The 21509-nt window shown below is 39.8% G+C and overlaps 1 protein-coding gene across 2 annotated transcripts; it reads left to right on the top strand.

The window, feature by feature from the left end:
- The first annotated feature begins 441 nt into the window (after positions 1 to 441).
- Positions 442 to 16419, top strand: LOC111252334 (SEC14-like protein 2). Of its 2 annotated transcripts, none has more exons than XM_086993573.1 (14): positions 442 to 1205; positions 7658 to 7754; positions 8454 to 8497; positions 10745 to 10807; positions 11147 to 11240; positions 11634 to 11728; positions 12329 to 12407; positions 12732 to 12812; positions 13062 to 13148; positions 13403 to 13545; positions 13814 to 13864; positions 14836 to 14965; positions 15099 to 15145; positions 15269 to 16419. In XM_086993573.1, exons 1-14 carry the CDS (start codon positions 1152 to 1154, stop codon positions 15428 to 15430), a joined length of 1227 nt encoding a protein of 408 aa, XP_086849699.1. In that variant the 5' UTR covers positions 442 to 1151; the 3' UTR covers positions 15431 to 16419. The 2 variants fall into 2 exon arrangements, with proteins under 2 accessions (XP_086849699.1, XP_022665760.1); XM_022810025.2 differs by having other exon boundaries at positions 450 to 1205; positions 7682 to 7754.
- The last annotated feature ends 5090 nt before the right edge of the window (positions 16420 to 21509 follow it).

Genomic DNA, 21509 nt, shown 5'->3' with positions numbered 1-21509 from the left:
TGATGCACCCTTCGGGAACATTAACGACATTAAGAACAACGAAGATTTCGATGATGATGACAACGACAGCAGCGGCGGCGGCAAGCGTAAACCCGTCGCCGGCCCTATCGCGGCCGATATCGCTGAAGCTTCGTCGCTGAATAGCAAAATTGACGGAATCGCGTTGTGTCGATCGGTAGCGCTGGTTGACGGCAGACAATGAAGCTGCTGCTACTGCTGCTGCTGCTACTACCGCGACTGCGACTACTGTTTCAAATGCAACTACCTCAGTACAAGCACCCGCTCGCGACAAACGAGAGACTTTCCTTTCCCCTTCTGATTGCTATCGTTCTTAACAAGCACACAATTGCACGGTTAGGTAGACGTGTATTTTTGTGGATGGCTTTCCTTTTCCTACTCGTTGAGGGCGCTTAGTAAGGGTGTCGCTAGCGTCTCCTTACTGATGGCGGCGCGGCAGCCACCTAAATTAAATCAAAGGCCGCGCGACATTATCGTGGCATTGTGAAACATTTGCGTCTCACACCAATTCGTTGTTCCGGCTAACTTAACACTGGGCAGCTGACAGCAGCCTAAACAGGAGGTTAATTGACCGCATCAGTGCAGTATCGGTCATTGCTACGATTCGTGCTGCCGCTGTCGCTCCTGCTCTTCACAGATCACTTCTGTTGTTGTGTGTGCGTGCGTGCGTGTCTACGTGACCACGTCAACGGACCGCATGTTCGCATCGACTGAACTGCTTGAGTTTGCCTAAGAAAGGGCCAGCACAAGGGGTCGAGCGATTATCACACGCGCAGCACTTCTCTCTAGCAATTGCGGCGTTGGGAACGGACGGAAAGTAGAGAACGTTTCTTTGGAACCGTTTTTATAGTATCCGTAGGGTGAAATAGTAGGCGAATATCGAGTCAAACGGACCATTTTAGAAACAGTCTAGTGCTCATGGGATTTCTTGCGCCGTACGCTGAACTAACGGATAGCCGATCAAAGGCGATTCGTATCTCCAAAGACGCAGCCGAAAATTAGTGACGAAATAAGTGACAGCGGTTTTTGTAAGCGAAACAGAAAAGGCCTACTCACCCCTGTTTAACGCGTTTGACGCGTTATATCATTGACCCTGTTAAGATACGTTTGCTAACATCAGTAGCGATTTTATCATGAGTGGACGCGTAGGTGATCTTTCAGATAAGCAGCAGGCCGCGCTTAATCAGGTAAAATTCACTTTATTTTAAATCTCTCGCCATTATTGGCTCTAAGTAGCTGGAACTCGGTGTAGTAATACTGAAAAATAAGCTTGTGCCGTACGAGTGTACATAGATGTATATATGACGCTTAGTAGAATGATACTTAGAGTATTCGCTAATTGTACGGTGTGTGTTTACGAAGCTTGACATTATAAAATACATATATTACCGTACCGATCAACAGAAATAGAGTAAATAAACACAAACGAAACTAGTCGAGATTAACAATAGCAAAGTTATCAGCGGTAAATAGAAGTAAATTAACAATAATTAAAATGTAGGTCTTTAAGTTCAGGTATCGAACTCACGTCTAAGAGGCTGAGCAGATGGCGCTTAGAAATAGCTCTAATCTTTGATATGACGGATATATTGCGTTGCTTGCCTGTTATTTTGTTATTCCTAAGCCCCAAACGTTTGTTATGAACCGAATGTTTAACTAAACACGCAGGCGACAACTTAAAAAAGTTTACCTTACCTACGTTTATTTATTAACCTTTCAGTTTTGGCATGATGTACGATAGAATTTCGTTCTTCTGTGTTAACGGCGGTTCGACAAATGGAGAAGAATGACAGCTGTGCACGTTGACCTTTCTTTGGCACGATACCTTTTCCCTACAGTATAATGATATCGACTAATTGAATAACTTCATTACATTGTAATGTAAAGCCACTTGTCACACCATAAGTTCAATTTTAATTATTTATATTACGTAGTTGTTTTGGACTACTTGAAAATGCTATGCCGTTAAAGCGTTTCTCGTTGCACATCCAGTGTCCGAACGATGTTACTTTAAAAGACGTCGTATCATTCCGGTACGTGCAATCCATGATGAACGATATCGGTAATTAACTCCGATGTCGTCACGTTGAGTGGCGGTGTTATCTATTCGAAAATCTCAAGCGGGGTGGGCGATCCCCTTTCGCTAAGCGCTGTCACCGTTTATCCTGTAGCTACTCATGGAACCGGTATGACTGGAAGCGGTACTGATCATATTACCAGGGTAAACGAAACGTTGGCGTAAACGAAACGTCGATTCTATCATCGGTCGTTATTTTTTACGCATGACTTCCAGAGGTCACCTGATAGCCTAAAAAAATTATATATATATATATATATGCATTTTCTTCGATAACTACTGCTTACGTAACTCCGTATCAATTAATCAGCAAGACCTGTTCTGCGCAAAGCAGCATGTGAGACATTAACTTAAGCTGCAATGGCGCTCTCAGTAGGCTCCGAATTTGCTATAAGGATCTGTATGAAGGACAAGGTACTTCGTTGTACAGTACAATTCGCTGTACAGTCCTGTCACCCGATATCGGCGACCCTGTTTCATTGTCCGATGTCTCTGATACAAAAGATTATTTCATTTTTTTTTTATTCCCATTAGGCCTTTAGTCTGCTAGAGATTCGGGCCACAAACATTGTTATCATACTTCAGTGGTTCCAGCAGGCCTTAAACACGAGACAAAGCTTATACTCTTGGTTGAGACGCAACGGTTCACGCAAACTAATTGTTCAGACTTGTAAGTTACTCGTACTTTATTATAGTTGAAAAACAAAATGAAGCTATAAGAGATGGTCCAGAACACGAAATGGTTATACGATGATCAGTTATATATGATTTTGTGCTTACGCACTTATAACTTGAATTACGTCCTTAACAAATGATTGTAGCTAAACAGACACGGACATCCTTTTGTCAACTGACCCGTATGTCAGAGAGACCTAAATGCTGTTCAACCTTATGCTGCATTTTCCTAAGCCTTTAAAGACGTTATTGTTGAGATGCACGTTCCTTAAGGAGAGCGCTTTCAAAAGAGCACGATACATTGCCATGTGCAAGTTTTATCTGAGAACTTATTACGTTATCTTCGCTGAATGTTTAGAGAGATCTCATAGAGTGCTATTCGGCATAGTGCCGTAATGGAAAACAGCCGGCCGATTGCCACACGGTAGCGTTTGTAAGTTTATGAGTTACTAAGCATAAAACACTTGCAAATGTTCTAGTATTTACACGTTGGCGGCAAGCAAATGTTTTATAAAAGAAGAGGACAGAAAGTGCTTTCTTGAAGCATCCCAACTGACTTATCGGTGGAATACAATATTTGTTTCTTTTGCCGATTGTGATAAGTCACTTACTACGGGCAAGAGCATTCGCTTATGTAGAAAGAAAAAAAAAAAACAAAATATAAAAGGTTAGAAATGTCACGCGACCTCTGATAGTTCGTGTTCTAAACGCTTTCATGTCAATGAACACTAGTGCCTTCATCTTATCATTTCCAGATAACGCATCAATATCTATGTACCTCTTGCAATATCGGCGAGATGAGAAACGTGTAATGCTTCATCTTTAGTATCACTGGTTTTAGCGCAGCCGCGCATAATGCCGGGACTTGAGGTGAATATAGCAAAACTCAACTGTGTATATGTGTATATACATTTGAAAAACCCCCACTGCCCCCCGCCACTGCTCAGGAACATACAAATAAAAGCAAACTTAACATAAATAAGGGAAGACAGGGCCTCTGACAAGAGACTGTGCATACGATGAAGCCAAATAGACTTTTTCGACTTGAGCATCCCATATCTTTGGCCTACTATACTGCGGCATATGGTACGTAGCTTTAACGTTCGGTGGTAAGCTTCCTTGGCTCTCTCTTTCTCTGGACATTTGCGCAACGCGGCAATAACGTCAGTAGGTCGTCTCGAGGAGATGAAAGACCGTACCGTGTATCCACATCTAATTTAGATTGATACTGAAAGTAGCTTTAAGCAAGTTTCGCGGCTTTCGAACTACGAAAACTTCTCAGTATACCGACGCTAAGGAAAAACCTAAATCAAGCGATATTGGTTCGTGGAAATTTACCGACTAACTATTAGTTTAAGATGCCACGCGCAAAAGAAGTCAGCGGATCTAAGCTGTAAGCTGATTATAGTAAATAAACACTGCTTGAACAGCATCGGCGATAAAAAATCTCATGTCAAGAATTTTACGCCCAAGCGTTTCAGTCGTAAGACGGGTTATTCCATTTTCAAGGAATACCGCGGGCTTCGTTCGATTTCAGCTCGGTATCGAAGAGACGTAAGAAAACTTCGAAGTAAGATTGTATAGACGCTTTCGTCCGAAAAAAGCAAACTCATCGAAAAAAAGCTTCTGTCGTAACAGAAGACCCAGAAAGAACTTTAAAAAGTTCGTGGATGTTCGAGAAATTGGGCATGAATCGTGAGTTTGACCCTTTTAGTCAGCATTCGGGGAACGGTGAGATCAATACCTTTCGTAGGTCCTGTCACCGTGTGAAAGTAACTTAGCACACGTCACCTTAGCACGGCGACATAGGTTCGAGACCGTATGTATTTAAAGTATCAAGTATTTGCTCATGAAGCAACTCCAGCGAACTGTAATAGTTTTACGATCCGGCTCGACGACGGTAGTGCGACTTGGACCTTGAGCCAACCTACCAGACCTATTACTTTCGAAGCTCTACAGTTTTTTCGACCTTGTTTTGCGTCAATCAGCAAGCTGCTTGGTGCTAATGCGCAGCAGCATTGTTCTACTACGAAAATGTAAGAGGGTAAATAGGCTTGATACTTTTGAGTGGCGTGCCGTACGACTCGTAACTCTGGGAACAGCCGACGCCTGGCTATTCTCTATGTATCATTAGCGCCACATAAGTACATAGACAACTGCTATGGCGCGTTATTTTCCAGAGTGAAGAATTAGAATTAGAAAATGCGTAGCACCGCTGCGAAGTGTGGCATAGGCGAAAGAATGCCTCGAGGGTACGTCCCTTTCTGTCCATGAACGTCTGAAGTAGCATCTAACGGCTTAAGTCGACCGCGCAAACTACGGAACACGGCGACAATAGAAAAACGAATCCGAGGCTGAAAAAAGAACAAGCAAGGATGGCCGAGATCGCTACGAGTATCCATGACTGCAGGTTATAGGTCAAGACGATGGGAAAGTTCGTTGTGTGAGTTTGTTGCCGTGCACTGGTGTAACACCCCCCCCCCCCCCGATCATTTCGGAAGCTTCAATTATCATAAAAAAGTTTAAAATGATTAAATACAAGTCTACGTCTATATAAGCGCAAAACAAGTGGCTGTGAAGTGATGATTCTTGCCAGCCAACGACAAAGCTAAAAAAATAAAAGCTCTATTGAGGACGCGATTTCTATGGCTATGTTAACTTCTATCAATTGTACCTGAACTTCTGTAAACTGTACTTAGAATTCTATTGACTGACTATAATCAAAACTTGAGCGTACTGGGCGCATCAGCAAAGCTTCAATTTTTGAGTTTGTTCTTGATGTTGCTATTAAACCGTAAACCAACACTATAAAAGCTTAAGTCGACCCCGCTTTGAAGTTCTCACATCTCTACCTGCAATCAGCTTCCTTCAGGCGTCATGTGATATCACCAGAAAACACCGATGCAAATTTAGATTAATCATTATATTATTTATAATTTCCATTAGCATATCTCTCAAGGGATATCATTTTTAGGTTCATTTTAGGTTTTCTGCAATGAATTTTTTTTCTTATTTTTTTGTGCTTTTTTCCATTTTATTCAATTTTATCATTGTTGTGCTTACTTATATATTAGTGTGCAATATTAGCGTTTTTGGTGAGAAGACGTGTCCCTATTTTAGTCCTAGTTAAGTATTATATAGAATTAATTATCTACAAAAGAGTAAAACCGCCATATGCGTTTACATAACACGTGATATACTACTGAAGAAAATTAGCTTTTAACCATAATAAATACTGTACTTTAATGAGATATTGGTATCTCACATAAGTGATCTGATTAGAGCCTTTCGTAAATTTAATCAATGGCACACAAAGGGCATAGGCAGCGACCGTGAGTTCATCTGAAGTTTCCTATCTGATTCGCTTTTTTTCAATCACAAGCAGCAGTCTATAGGCGGAACTGGTATATCTACGCGAAAACGATAAAAACAACATGTCAATTGGTAGCAGATCTATCCTGTATACCCCCTGGCAAAATACTCTACTTAATTTTCACTCTTAATGATCTTTAAGGAACGAGCTTCAAGCTGCACTAGTTCTTGCCGTCTCATGTCGGAATATGGTTATTCCGTCGATCGGTGTTGCCCTTCCGTTCTGTTCACCTACACAAAAAAGCGAGATGAAAGCTTGCCATCGCGGTTCGTTAGCCTCTCCTTCTTCAGCGTTTTCTGACATTTTTCCGATTTCGTTTGGGCCGAATTTTTCGACCCATTTTCTGTTGGTGGGCGCCCCTGTTACGTCTAGCGTACGACTCTGCTGAACAATTTTGAAAACGTTTTAAGATATGATTGACGGACACTATTCGTTTCCGCTGTTCTCGAGGAACGCTGCTTATTTGTTAATGGTACGATTTAGTTATGCTGATGGATGCTGCGGAACAGGGTGTAGCTGACATCGATTTCCAAAAGTAAATTGCACAGAGTCGAAAATGTAGAAATAGAAATACCTCTTGCTTGGGCTATAAATCGAGAATGACTAACGTTTTGTATACGCTAAATACGAACGCCTATTTTCTGCTCTACACGTAGGCAATAAAGATTAGCAGTTATAAACGTCAAACTATCGCTTCGATGTGCCAAAAAAATCAAGAACTTTATAGATCCCTGTTTAGGCCTTCGTTGAGTATATAATAGGATTAAAGCTACTGAGAAGGCCTTAGGTTATTTTCTTATAATAGAACGACGTTTGAATTAAGTTTGTCATGTATGCTTGATATGAGACAAAGGGGTTTTTGGGCGCACGAAATGCCGTTATCTTCGCGGGTCTTCTTATGGACGGATTTTACATAGACGGAAACGAGTTTTTATCTAGGGGTAAGGTTCGTGGAGCATCGACCTGTGCGAGAAACGTGAAAGACCCAATTCGGAGAGTTGTCAAGAAAGAAAGCAAAGACGCGAAACACTTTTTAGGCTAAAAAAGATGCGCTGTAAAACGGCCTATAAACTCACCCACGGACAGAAATCGGGATCAGGTTTTAATACTTTAATTTTAATAACAATAAAAAAATCTACCATTGCAGTAAAGTAAAACGAAAATAGTACTTTGACCTATAGTAACGCCTATCTCTGAAGTTCTTCTTTATCCGTTTTCTGTAGAGATTGTTATCGACACTTCGTTTCTAATTGTAAAAATTCCCGCTTCGATTTGAAAGTGCCCACTGTACAGTCTGTTAGAAATGTATGTATTGATAGTTGTAGATTTAGGCCTTTTGCCTTCGGCCCCAAAAGGCGTAAGTTATCACTTATTCACGCAAACTTAGCAGTAGATATTTGTCTCCCTCGATAGCTAGATTGTTTCCAGGGCCAGCTACTTGTGATTCAGTAAATGGCGTATATAGATATATTCTAGTATAGAAATATTTCTAGTATATCTCTCTTTGTTGACAGTGTTTATTGCTTTTGTTACTTCAGTTCAAGCGCGTGTGCTCAAGCCTCTTGACGCAGGACTGGCATGACGACCATTATTGTCTTCGGTGGCTTCGAGGTAATCGTCAACAACCGCAGAAATAAAGCAAAGCGTTCAATACGATTGACTTTTTAGGTATCTGACCAACTGAACGTTCCGCGAATACGTGACATCCATTTTTCACTCGGAACATTCTGAAGAACCACCAAAAATGAGGGCTATGCTTTGTTTTCATGTAGCAACATGAGTCACGTCCATATGTGGAATGCTATTCAGAATTATGTTTTTTCTATAAAAATAAGCTTAGAAGAGACGCTGGGGTTCAGCTGATCGTTATGGGTGAAACATCGATGGATTATACGCACTCTGAGTAGACGTGTGCATGCTTGCACAATATGGCGTGTTCAATGCACAAGTGGATAGCTAGATAAACCTCGAAGTCGAATACCCCCCATTGTACAATCAAAACAATCTCTCCTTCAGTACAGTAAGTAGCTATCTAGAAAAAAGAATCGTCGGATGAAGCTGCCGAATTGCTCTGATTCAGAGGCCTGTCATCAACAACAGATCTGAGATCTAATTGAGTAACTCCGAAGGTGACGTTTGTTAGTAACCATAAACAAAAGAAATATATATATATATATATACGAGTAAATCAACGCGGCTATATAGTGATATAAATGTATATGATATTATTTTTAGATATATTAATTACCAAGTTGTAGAATATAGAACACTAACGAAAAAATTAATCAAATATCTATTGTGTTCTTTCAGCTAGAAACTTTAATGTTGAGGCATCTAAAAATATGCTTGAAAAGGTAAGTTTTATTTAGAACGTTATTTGAGTTTGTAATTGCACATATTACAGTGACTAATAAAATCCTGCAGGTCAGAAGCAAAATTAGGTCTGAGTAAGTCAGTGAAAGTATACAGGAGCGTGCGCTGCCTTCGTTCCCTATCGAGCCTTTTTGTTAAATCAAAAACGAAGGCGAAGACTCATTTGTTGGACCAGTATAGATTTTTTTCTCACCACGGAGCGCTTAACGCTTAATAATTATTAAGGGCGTTCTCTAACAAACCCGAGTAGGGAAATCGCTAGGAATGTTTAGCGCACGCATAAGGAATAAGTACGGACCGTTCTTGAAGCCTGCCCTTCCAATGCTCCGCATACGTTACACGCAGGCAGCGTATACGGTAGTGATCCAAGATTCACTCCCTGGTCACCTAATAGATACACTTGCTATTAACCAAACGCTATCTCGGCGATTTCGACAGCTGCGACAGGGCCGCTAAAGTCACCCGTATAATTAACGGTGGGCCTTTTCTTATCGACCAGATATTGTACATAGCCACCAAACGATAGAAACAGATTAAAAGCGAACTATTTCGCTATTATTTATTATTGTTATAAGTATTTTGTATTATATAAGTATTCTGTACGTCATTTCGTCTGAGATGCTGCTACGTCTCTCTCTCTCTCTCTCTCTCTCTCTCTCTCTCTCTGGATACGAGTACCCTAATGCCCGTTTTCCAAGGCCATCCTGAAAATGGGTAGCAAGTATTGTCAGCTGCTGGCTACATGTGTTCTATGCGGCCGATGTCTTTCAGAAAACGTATCATCGCTTGGTGACAATCAGATTTATTGCCGCTTTGGAATCTCCTACCAATCCTGGCTATCTTTCAATTTCCCTCATATATTCTGTTGTCATGCAACATATCTCGGGCTCCAGTTGCGTTTAGGCAAAAATGTCGTGCATGACTACGTATAGTGACGATCTAAAATTGTTCCGCTCCGTCACGCCTACAGGTGGTAGGCTTACGAGTACGAAAAATCGCCTTTTCGATTGGGGCTCATCATCAGTTAGGCATATTGCGTATTCTGCCACATATTGTTGTAGTTATGCGTCAATACGTAATTAGATTTCTTTGTCAGCGATTGTTACAAAACACGTAATAGCCACTATTACATACTGATAGTAAAAGACGAGTTATTAACGTTATAGCTCCTGGGCGTCGCTTGACACACTTACCCGCAGTTAGGCTGTAAATAGATAACTCCTCGAAGGGAAAAAAAAACTATAAGGAAATTAGACGCTGGTGGCAAGAGTGTCTTTGATTAGAAAGAGGAAGACCTTGTAGAAGACAAAAAAAGAATAAGGGGTACATAGTTCAGGGCATTGTGCTAAAAATTTGAAATGACACTCATACTTTTAGACAAACAAAATTTCAACTCAGCTTACGCCATTGTAGCGTTATGATGCGTTGCGTATTAGTGGCGTTGATAGTGTTTCTCGCCGTAAACTCTAACCATTCGTACAGCGGACACCTCGTGTTCAGGCTTCGAATAACAGTCTCATACAATGTTGCAAAGTGGAGAATTACTCAAATCCTTACAATCTGCAGTTGTTGAGCAGTTGCGCGCGATACGCCATTACGTCTTCATTGACGGCTCGTTCTAAGATACTTCGTGAGAGTGTTTGTCTTTAACATGTTTTGACTAACTATGCATTTCTTTCCTCGTTAATACCCAATAGTTTGCTTTATTCCTTGCTGAGATTAATCCTAACGCCTGACTGGGATATTAAGCAGAAAATATATATATATGGTATCTGGAAACTAAGCAGCATCCAAATGGAATAGACGGGCTGAAAATATGAATGATACCTCAATGATCGAAGCAATCTATCTTGACCTTCAATATTACGTAAAATCAATGGGGTTTCATTATTTCGTTTCAGCTAACTCCGTACGATCCGTGGTAATAGCCGTACCAAAAACCACAGTTGCCCCTAATATACCGATTATGAATAATTAACAAATGTTTATATTTTCTTTTTGTACGGTAGTTTTCTGAGTAACAACTACTAGTTTATAAAAGACTATTCTCCATTGGTGGTTTGTTATCGATTGTTAGGGCAGGATGTCCTGTTAGATTGGATTGAAGAGCTCAATTTGGCCTGCAAGGAATAAAACTTAAAGGTATATATATATATATAATGTTTTTTTTCAAGTGAAATTATCATTATTGCATTTGTTACATATAGGTTTAACGTATTGAATTTCAGAGTGTGGACTTCCGTCGTCGGTATAGGCTTGATCACATTTTGGAAGAATTTAAACCAAATCCAGTAAGCAGTACAGTATAATTTTCATTAGCATTTTATCAATGACGCTAAATATTGAAAACGTGTTATGAAACAGTTTGGCCTTTCCAATATAACGTTAAAACGGTAAACGAAACAACAGGCCTTCTACATGTACTGCCCAAGCAAGTAACCCATGCTAAAGTGATATCATTTATATTTTCAACATAAAAGGGTCAAAGTCTTGGCTGAACGTCTTATGCCGTTCTTCAACTTATTTCTAGGGTGAAGTCCCCAACGGACTATGAATCGGCTCTTTTTGCAGACAATGGACTATGACGACAGGTTTTTATATATATGCTGCCGTGTGTTCTCGCATTTCAGGGGATCAAAGCGATTTTCCCTGGAGGCACATGTGGATTTAGCAAAGACGGTGGTTGCATCATGATCTATCCGCTTACCAACATCCTCCCCAAATGTACGTGCTCTAATTCCTGTCAGTTGTACCTCAACGAAAACAAAGGGCAGAGACCAAGATCTCATATAGATTTTGCCTTGTTGCCGAATGAAGATTTGTAGGTAAAGCATTGTGAAATCCGGTGCCAAAGGCGTTTATACTGCAGCATTAGGATTTTTTTTCTCATAGTTTTCAAGTAATCCCTACAAGTAAGTCGTATTTTTAGTGTTTCGCTTATAAACAAACAATTTCCGACTATCAATATGAATACGGAAAACAAATCATGCTAATACAGAGGTCGTTAGAAGGTCTCAAATTTATTTCTTGAGCCATCTTCGTTCCTATACGCAAGGGTTCTATTCTCCTCCGATTGTCTCTGTTCTTTCATCCCGGGATTACGCAAACTTCTATCAGATTTTCTCCAAATTGCCCGACGTTCTCAAGTGATTAAGATGCTGATGCACCGAATGGAGGAATCACTACTCGTACTTCGTGAGCAAGGTAAAAAGGTAGGACCTTTTTCCTCTGACCTTGGCAATTCATTTGCTGTGTTGATTTTCTAGAGAGCCTTCATGGCCAAACTCCGTATTGTTGGTGATCGAATATGTGCCTAGCTCGGCTTCAAGTCGTTTGGTTATAGCCTGCGTAGCCCATATAGAAAAGATCAGAAAACTGCTATAAGATGACCATAACCGAATCGGGGGCCACTATATCATAACGTGGGAATGTATCTGCCCCGTGAAATATCAATGTCGAAATTTGACATTCGTCCTCCCGTTGAATGATATGTATAAAATTAGCATACTCTATACAGAAGAGATGGCTCTGGGCCTATGATGACCGTAGACAATATCGGTAAAATCCGTTGACACGGTTTGGGGCGAAATGATATTTGACAGTTGTCAGCTTTACCAAACATAACTAAATGATGAACAGTATATTTCGTACTGCAGAAGTGCCTCGCTAATCTGCCGATGGAATATAGTCTTAGCTGGTTATAGGTAGCATTAGTGGACGGAAAAAGCCTATTTACAATGCCGACCTGGGGCTGTATCAGCTGACGCTCAATGGATGTTATAATTACACTCCAAACGTTATCCACTTTTCAGCTCGGGCGTATTATTGAGGGTCATACACTCATATTCGACGTCGAAGGATTCGATATTATGGCCAACATCTCTGCAGTCTGTATGTTGTCGGCGTTCACAGCTTTGACATATATTTAATAATAGCCCTAGTAAAGGCGTATGAGAACACTGACCGTTGACTTACTGCCTTTGAAATCAGTGTCTACGAAGTCATATATTTCAGAAGACTATTTATGTCTATCTATTTCGATAGGATGTAGCTATATGTAGTCTCTGCTAAGGACACGTGACAGCAAGACTGTCACGCCTTCTATCGCGGAACTTTTTTACTGTACAGGCCAGACATTTGAGAAGAGGGACGATCCTGTTCTGTAGCAAAAGGCCTAATATATATATATCTATCTATCGCTATTGTTTTGAACAGCGATCTCGGTGTTTACGGAATTGGTCGGAGCCTACGAATGCAACTATCCCGAGTATCTCGTCCACGCGATTATTATTAATGGTAACTAATGTAATATAACACAATCCCGTCGTTTCGCGACTAATGTCCATCGTATAACTGTCTTCTATGCTTTACGCAGTACCGAAATATTAGTAAATCTGCATGCATCATGTCAATTGCCATTACCAAACACAATCGCTCGCAAAAAATACGTACCACGCAGACGCAGTCATTAGTGGTACTAACGAAGACTGCGATCAAAGTTGGATTCAATAAATCACCAACATGTTATCAGTTATGATTTTGTAGCTCCGCCGATTTTTCATCTGTTCTTCAACATGATCAAGCCGCTCCTAAACGCTCCAACTCTGGAAAAAGTAAAAATATATGGCAAAGGTAAGTGGTCAAGGACGGCGCATCTGGTGTTCACTTTTTGAAGTTACCAAACAGAGCCCTGAAATTATATTTTTTTTTACTCGTAAATCACCTCTTAATAGTTGCAGTTATTTATCATGCAAGGAATCGCCAAAATACCAAATAAGAATGAAGTATCTCTTAGCTTATCTTTTGAAACAGCTCAGTAACGCGTTTACTGAACACATAATAGACATTTTATGTTCCGCTATTATATATATATATATATATCATAGACCGAGCACAATGGATGGCTGCGCTTCTGGAAATTGCTAATCCAGAGGAATTGCCGGTGAAATTCGGTGGTACACGTACGGGCCCAGGAAATGATCCAAACTGTGAACACGAAGTCGTCTACGTCCATAAGCTTAACCAGGAGGTAAGATAAAAGACTAATATCTCTACTCAAAAGCTTTCCCATTTGATACGCATTGTAGAATACATATCGAATGGCTGATAAGACAGTACGTATTAGTGTGTTAGCTTATGACTTCGTCTCACTGATAGCAGGACGTTAGTTAATTAATTTGTAAACAAGTAAATAGAATAAGAAAGTAGAATTTTTTTCAAGCGGACCTTCTGTAACGGCTACATAATAAGTGCGACGCTTAAATGAAGGTGTGGCTGAGTATTTGTTTCAATTTCAGATCATACATGAATTGCAGAATCTAATTTCCGAAGAAGATCGAATGCGACAGGTAAGGAGTAATAAATAAATATCGACACATAAATATACAATACTGTATACTGAAGCAAAAATTCGTATACAACTTGTTTTTACGCATAACCGCGCAGCGCTTATGAACGATTCCACTATAATTATCTGTGGTAAATATTTGACCCATAGCTATTCGAGAATGACTTGCGTTGACAACATGATTTTGTCCAGACGATGCAGTATGCCAGAAAATTCGCTAAAAGCAACCACATATAAGGGGTTGTCATGCTTTAGAGTTCAATATAATGACTTCCATAAAACGTAACAATTTACTTTTCAAAATTTAACTCTCTCTCTCTCTCTCTCTCTCTCTCTCTCGCGTGTGGCTGTGTGTGTGTGTGTGTGTGTGTGTGTGTGTGTGTGTGTGTGTGTGTGTGTTATGGCGGCTGCGAGCGTGTCTGTCTGTGTGAATGCGTGCGTGTGGTAAAAAACGAAAGTGATTACGTTGTTTGTTTATAATTCGATTAAAGTTCGACAACACACGACCCAAATACTCTGTGTTCCTTCCCATATGACCCATCATTCCAAATGTGATCAAAAACAACCCGCACAACTGCTAGTTGTACTGAATTCCTAACCCTTGTGTATTTCCGAGATTCTAGAAGTTTCATAGCATTTAAAGGTAGAATCAACGTTTCCTTGCCAGATAAAAACGCATATTATATATATATTATGGAATTTTCTTCGTGTTGGGTGCATTTTTCTTGCTAGCTTCCTGCTTTTAGTTCATATTTCCGTTACGATTGTCCGTTCCTCAACTCTACTTTCTATACGCAACATATGTAAGCAAGCTACAATATAATTAATTGGTTATATATACACACACACACACACACACATAATTTAACCATTGCGCTTATGTATGGTTGACAAGAAAATTTACTTTGTTATTACCAGCTTAACTATATCGTTGTTAATGTGCTGCTATTTTTGCGTCGGCTCTATTTTTAGATAACTGTGGCCCGTCGTTCTCACACCGACGTCTCGATCGTAATCACCGGGCCAGGCGCTGGCCTTTTCGTCGAATTTGAATCTGACGGACACGACATAGCATTATCTCTGTTGTGCCGTACTTCAGAAGGTTAGTGAATAACATGTATATCAACTGCAGACTATCTAGATAAACCTGTAAGGATAAATGTCGTACACTATTTTCTTCAAAAAGCAAAAAACAACAACAATATACGAAACTATCCCAATTTTAAACGTTTCAGATGATATTGGTGAAATTCTTCCCATGAAGCGGTACGATTCACACACTGTAAGTATCCCAATACTGTAACATACTAGATAATATATCATTACTATCAAAATAAATCTGTTGCAATGTTATTATAGAAAGTTTTCTAAATAATGCCACCTGAAAAATGCTGCCTCGTTTCAGGGCCCAGTCGTATTCACTGTTTGTTGCGACGTGGCCGGCGAGTACCTGTTACGGTTCGATAATTCCTACTCATCCTTCAGGTCTAAGCGGATTTCATATAATTTTAAAATTATACCAGCCGCCAATTTGAATGAGAAGATGCTGTTCGTGCATGAACCTTGAGAAACATCGACATAATCATAATCGTTACTAGCAAATCAATTGTGTGCTATTGTCAAACTACTCCTGCAGTTCGTCATAGGATTCGTACAGGATAACGCATGATTGATGTATCAGGGGGTACTTCAGAATAGCTAATTAGCTATCTAATGGAAATGTAATTGCACAAAATACAAAAGAATACTTTGTAAAAAAAAGGGGCACCTGACTCATAGCCGGAGAGGAGCAATACTATTAGCTAAGCATACGTTCTCTAATCAAAAAAAAAAAAAAAAAAAAAAAAAAACCGTAGCTTTCCCTGATCATCGTACTTAGTGACATACAGTAGAGGATATATATATATATATATATATATATGCTCTTGATATTAGATATGCATATCTTGTGAATTATCTGTTAAGATATCCTTTTAAGTATGTACAACTTTCGGTAATTGCAAGTTACTGAAAGGTTTTCTATAAACCCCAAAGTTGAAGATAATTTTTTAGTGATTTATATTGTGCAAATCATTATTTATGTATCCATTCGTCCTTTCTCTAAATGAAGTAAATCAATACGTATCCTATACATGCATTTCTAGGTAAATAGGTGTAATAGCAACCTGACGACACCCCCCCCCCCTAGTCCGGTCGGTAGATACTGATTTATGAAATTTACGTGACGGCAAATAAATAATGAATGAGCACCTATTTTTATACAAAGGTGGCGTGTGGCGCATAAAAAGCCATTATGTAGGGTATAGCATAAAAATATCAGTGCAATAGAGGATAGTAATTTCTGAATATTTAAGAAGAAAAACTATATAAAAACGATGGGAATGTCCATAGTATTGAAATATTTCGAAATGCTGTGATGAAATGAAAAAAATGATACGCGCTGTGGACGTTGGTATCCTGATGATCAGCCACGAATACGAATATTGAAAAGTACGACTTTGTTCAAAATGCTTCTAATATTTCTATATTCTTAAATAAATGTGATAAAAAGTGTAATATTTTTAATTTTATTTCTTTTCGCGACGACTTGTGTAATTGATTTGATCCATCTAGCAAAGATCGTTTAATGCGTAATACGTTGCACATGGAAGTAGGCTCCGGACGTCTGGCACTGGGGGGGCAACAGCACGAAAATGTCTTTTATGATAATAACGTAGCTACTCAATTACTTTTGGCAAGCGCTTTGCCCTCATGGTTACTCAATGGGGCACTATAGCAAGGGGCTGTGACCCATTTCACCAAAGTTTAAAGTTAAAAATTTAAATAGTTGTGCGTTACAGGGGGTCGTCGCTTGATATTGTGCTGCAGAGTAAACTTTCTTGTGAAACGTATGTTAATTTCTATTAAGTAAGACAATACTGCCCGCACGCATAGGACAAAAACACACTCATTATCCCTCATTACCCCACTCTATATATATAAATTCCTTACTGTGCCTCACCCAGTGGGAAAATTTCATACTTTTTAGCCGATAGGACAAAAAGACAACTCATTATCCCTCATCACCCCACTCTATAAAAGAATTCCTTACTGTGTCTCACCCAGTGGCAGACCTGCGCACTTTTTCCCTTGATTTCTTTCGTATCAGAAGCACGGTAATTACCAATAGTAATTAACAAATTATCCGTTGATTTCTTTCGTATCAGAAGCATGGTAAACCAATGGTAATTAACAAATTATCCGTCAAATTCACTCTAACTTGCATTTATCAGTCAAATTCACTCTAACTTGCATTTATCAACAAGTCGACCGCAAATGACTCCGCTAGTCTTATTATTGTTAAATGAAAAACCTTGATAAAATTTGGTAGCTATGAACTCTTTAGGCCTTAGCAGTATTTCTCTGCTGAATAACGTCCGTTACATCTTCTGCTTGTATCGTGTTTCTCTTCGATTCACCGGCCTTTGCCACCGTATCACGGACAACATCCATTAGGTAGGCCTTAAGAGCTTTTCGACCTTCTTCAGCGACCGCTGATGACGCGCGCTTCACGCCAGCCTTTTCAGCTAAACGGCGAATTTCATTTCTCGAGATACCTCTAACTGCACCCATTTTCGATTGTTTGCCGTTGGCCATTTTAGCAACCCCCTTCTTGCTACGTCGTTTAGCTGCTGTAGCCCTGCCCCTAGGGGCTTTCCTTTTGGTTTCGCCATATCTGGCCTTGCTCCTTACAGCTGAACCTTTACCCGTCTTTTGCGTTCTCCTTTTGGCGCCCTTTACCCTGGCCTTGGCGATGCGTCCCGTCTTCACCCGTTTTTTACTTCCAACGTGCTCATGCTCTGCTTCGGCCTTAGCGTGTCCTTTTTCGTTTAGACCATCTTTATCTCCATGGCTCATCTCTTTTAATTCGCTGGAGCTCATATTCTCACTTTTGTCAGTCTCCGACATTGTTATCTTTTCTACTGTAGGTATCCGATTGTGGGGCTTTGATCAGAGGCTTGTCTATTTAACGCTTTTTAGAGCGATATTGCCTGCGCCAGCCGCAGCATTTTTTCTAAGGACAGCAAAAATGACGATGACAGGAGAAGAAGCTAATTTGAAGATCTGGGCTTACTGCATAGCGGGCGACGAGCGTCAAGTAGTTACGCTGAAGTTATGCCTAAATCAAGTATCAGACGGCACCCTTGAAATATATATTTAATGGCTTGAAAGAATCACAGCTGTATTTGACTGAAAACCATAGCCAGACAAACTGGCATAATGGTAAATTTTTATCAATCAGACTCAGAAAACTGATGGAGTTGTTGTGATGGGGACCCGAGCATGATTGTTACGTAAGTATATTTGCAAAACCCATTGTGAATCAGGTTAAGGCGAGGACAGCGATGATATCGCAACCCAAAATTTATGGGAGTGAATCTTTCCATCAGGACGTCTCTAAAATTGACTGGCACGATTGACCGGCTTCAGTGTCAGTGAAGTGGCTAGCTGCTACAGAACATAAACGATCTATGTATGCAAGGTAACATGTACCGTTCTATATGAGCATTTAGCTTTGCAAAAGTTCTGTCCCTGTTCATGTTGGGACTATCTCCAGCGAATAAGTCTTTATTCACACAGGTTTGTATGGATACTTTCTTGTGCTCATCATCAAATACGATGAAACAAGGGTAGCCACTGCAATCGATTGACCACAGCTTCGTAAGGTAACTGCTTATATCTAAGCGTTGATAGCCGAGGTGAGTTTACTACATTTACGTAAAACAGAATCGACTTTATAAGAGCCGCAGTATCTCAACACTGCGGCCCGGATAAAGTATTTGAAGTTAGGCTGGGCGGAACAACATCGAAACACATGATCACCGTAATCAGTACTCTGTTCGAAGTTAACACAGCTTGAAGGCCACTTCTCGAACACTCCGAACATTATGGGTTATATGGCAAGCGGGCATTCGTCACGAACCTACAGCTACATTATAAGCCCTCGTTTATGATGAAATTTTTGAGAGCTGGGCTGCAGCACTGAAGAATAAAGGACCGAGATTCCCGTCGTTAAATTTTAACATGATACCGGTCCCATTTGTGATTAGCATCTGTAAACGTTGATAGCAGGCATGAATTCGATGTATCAAAAAATGTGACTATGACTGTCGCCTCTACTGACTGATAAAGCTCAACCTGAATGAGCTTCTGTATATTTCTAGAAACCTTCGTTCAACTAGAAAGTGTTCTTCAGAAGCACCTCATAGACGAAACCGAAAATTTATTAAACTGCGGAGACAAGGGACTCGTTCATGAACTTGCAAGAATTTGCCCATTGGGCGCTTAGAGATGCACCTGTAACAATCAATAAGCTTTCTGGACATGTAAGAATCATCTTTTATTCCAAAGTATTTACTTAAGTAATCATTACAGCCGGAAAACTCATTTATATATCTAGAGATATATGCTATGTGGCCGTCACAGGCCCAGGGCTTACATTATCGTCCACATGTTTGTATCTGCTAACGAAGTTAGTTACTTTGGCCGGCGTTGTCACTAGATCGAACGTGCATTGAATCGTCTTCTATAGGAGTATTTAGATAAACGGTGTATGTATAAGCTTTGAAAGGTTCTTAGTTGAGAAAGTCGGAACCTAGAAACAATTTAACTTTATTGCATCTATAAACTCATGCAGGCGCAAAATTATACCGTCGTTAAAACTAACATATAGTAGTGTCGGCCATTCGTCAACGGTTGGCGACGCTTATAGTGAAGAGATTGACAAAAAAGAGAGAAGATTGCGTTAAACATAAAAATTAACATCAGATATTTTACCTTTATTTGCCGTTCTCTATAAAATTAGAGCTTCCTTAACTTATATCTATCTCATTTCCTCTACTCGCGCTGTCTATTATATGTTTGCATTGGCCTGAGGCTTCTCAGCGCTGGTATCCTCGCTGAAGGCCGGTTGCCCATAGCACAGAGAAATAATAATACAACGGGTACGTACGTAGGTGCGATGATTTTAAAAGTCTTTTTCATCTCACTACACTGTCGTAAAATAAAAAAAAACATACAGTTTTACCAGTGATTTCTAATATTCGCGTTCTGCTCGCTGGATCCTTATTGACGAATCGTATAATAATTGTATAAAACTGCTGGCTGTCAACTGGTGATTGAATTTCGCGCCTGAAGTTGCGGGTTCAATATTCCGCGTAATTGGCCACCGCGCCATTTTCGAATGATTTTTGGTTCCATCCATGGAAGTACTCGCTTGGATATTAGTTTCTTGTGAAATAGAAAAAAAAAGTAAAGATAAACTTAAAGTTGATATAATCGATCCCAAATTGCCATGTTCCGCTTACCTTAAATATTTGCATAATCAGAATATCGACGAAGCATCCCCTTCAACCCTAAAGGGATGCTGAGGAAAAATGTTCGATTTACCTTTAAAAATATTACTAAAAAATTAGTCTTCAATATTTTTGCAACTGAAACTCCACCCAAAATAAATGAAACCATTTGTTTTGGATTGATAACAACTCTACTCATTAAGAATAATTGTGGCTTCCATATGCTCTTCTATAGCAACATGTCCACAGATGAACGGTACAATTCCCTATTTATCATGGACTAGCTAGCTAATCAAGGATTCACTATCGTAATGTCTCTTTAGTCGTTAAATATAGAAAATACAGATATGATAAAAAAAGGACTTGATACGCTGAGATATGGTGGATCTTGGTAATCTGATTAAAACTGGTCAGAAACGCCACTCTAAACGTAAACTGTTTTGCTTGTTCTCTCGCAACATCAGCCCCCTTCCATCGTCTACAACTTTTGTCGGTAAGACAGAATCGGATGAAATCTGCTTTTTTTTTGAAGCGACTGAGGACGTGGTCTTCATTTACTGTATGTAAATAGTGTCTTCCGAAGCTACCATTTTATATGGTACGAAGAAGAACGAATCTACAGTATAGCGTGTCCGACCAATGTGTCTGCGACGAACTCGATCGAACGAGATTTTACGTTGTTGTCAATAATGAGACCCTTCGAAGTTGCCTGTGGGATTTGACGCAAGAACTATTAGATTTTCCCTGTGCCCCACGACCCGCGGTTAGCGTGAATCTCTCCCACCTTACAGTTTGACTGCGGCTTATCTACGGCATTAACAAGACCGCCGAATGCATTAGTACACAGAACATGACCAATTATAGTGTGTCATGATAAAAACAGTTATGTTTAAATGACAAAATCGAACAGATTTAGATACGAAATTTAAACTGCCAAGATTACGTTAAGTAGCATTATTAACGTTCCATAAGTGTGTTGCAGCTGAGTGAACTTGCTTAGCAACTTACCACCGAACTATGACTAATGTTATTTGGATTAGTAAATTTTTCTTCTAATCAACCTATATACTTGACTTGCTTATGGATTAGTAATGGAAATAATAAATAAATACGTTACTGAGAGGGTTTTTAGCCTGAGCTCGTGTATGAATACTGGTGCTTGCGCTCACAATATGAAACGTCCCACTTCACACATGTAAATGCTCAGCCTTCAATATGTCGAACAGTGAAGCTGATTAATAATAACAATAAATGGGGTAAGTTGTGCTATGATGTTCTGAGCGGAAACTGCCATGGCCATTGTCTCTATTT

Source organism: Varroa destructor, unplaced genomic scaffold (genome assembly GCF_002443255.2).
Source record: "Varroa destructor unplaced genomic scaffold, Vdes_3.0 BEIS01000006.1, whole genome shotgun sequence".
Lineage (NCBI taxonomy): Eukaryota > Metazoa > Arthropoda > Arachnida > Mesostigmata > Varroidae > Varroa > Varroa destructor.
This window is presented reverse-complemented; position numbering and strand designations above follow the sequence as displayed.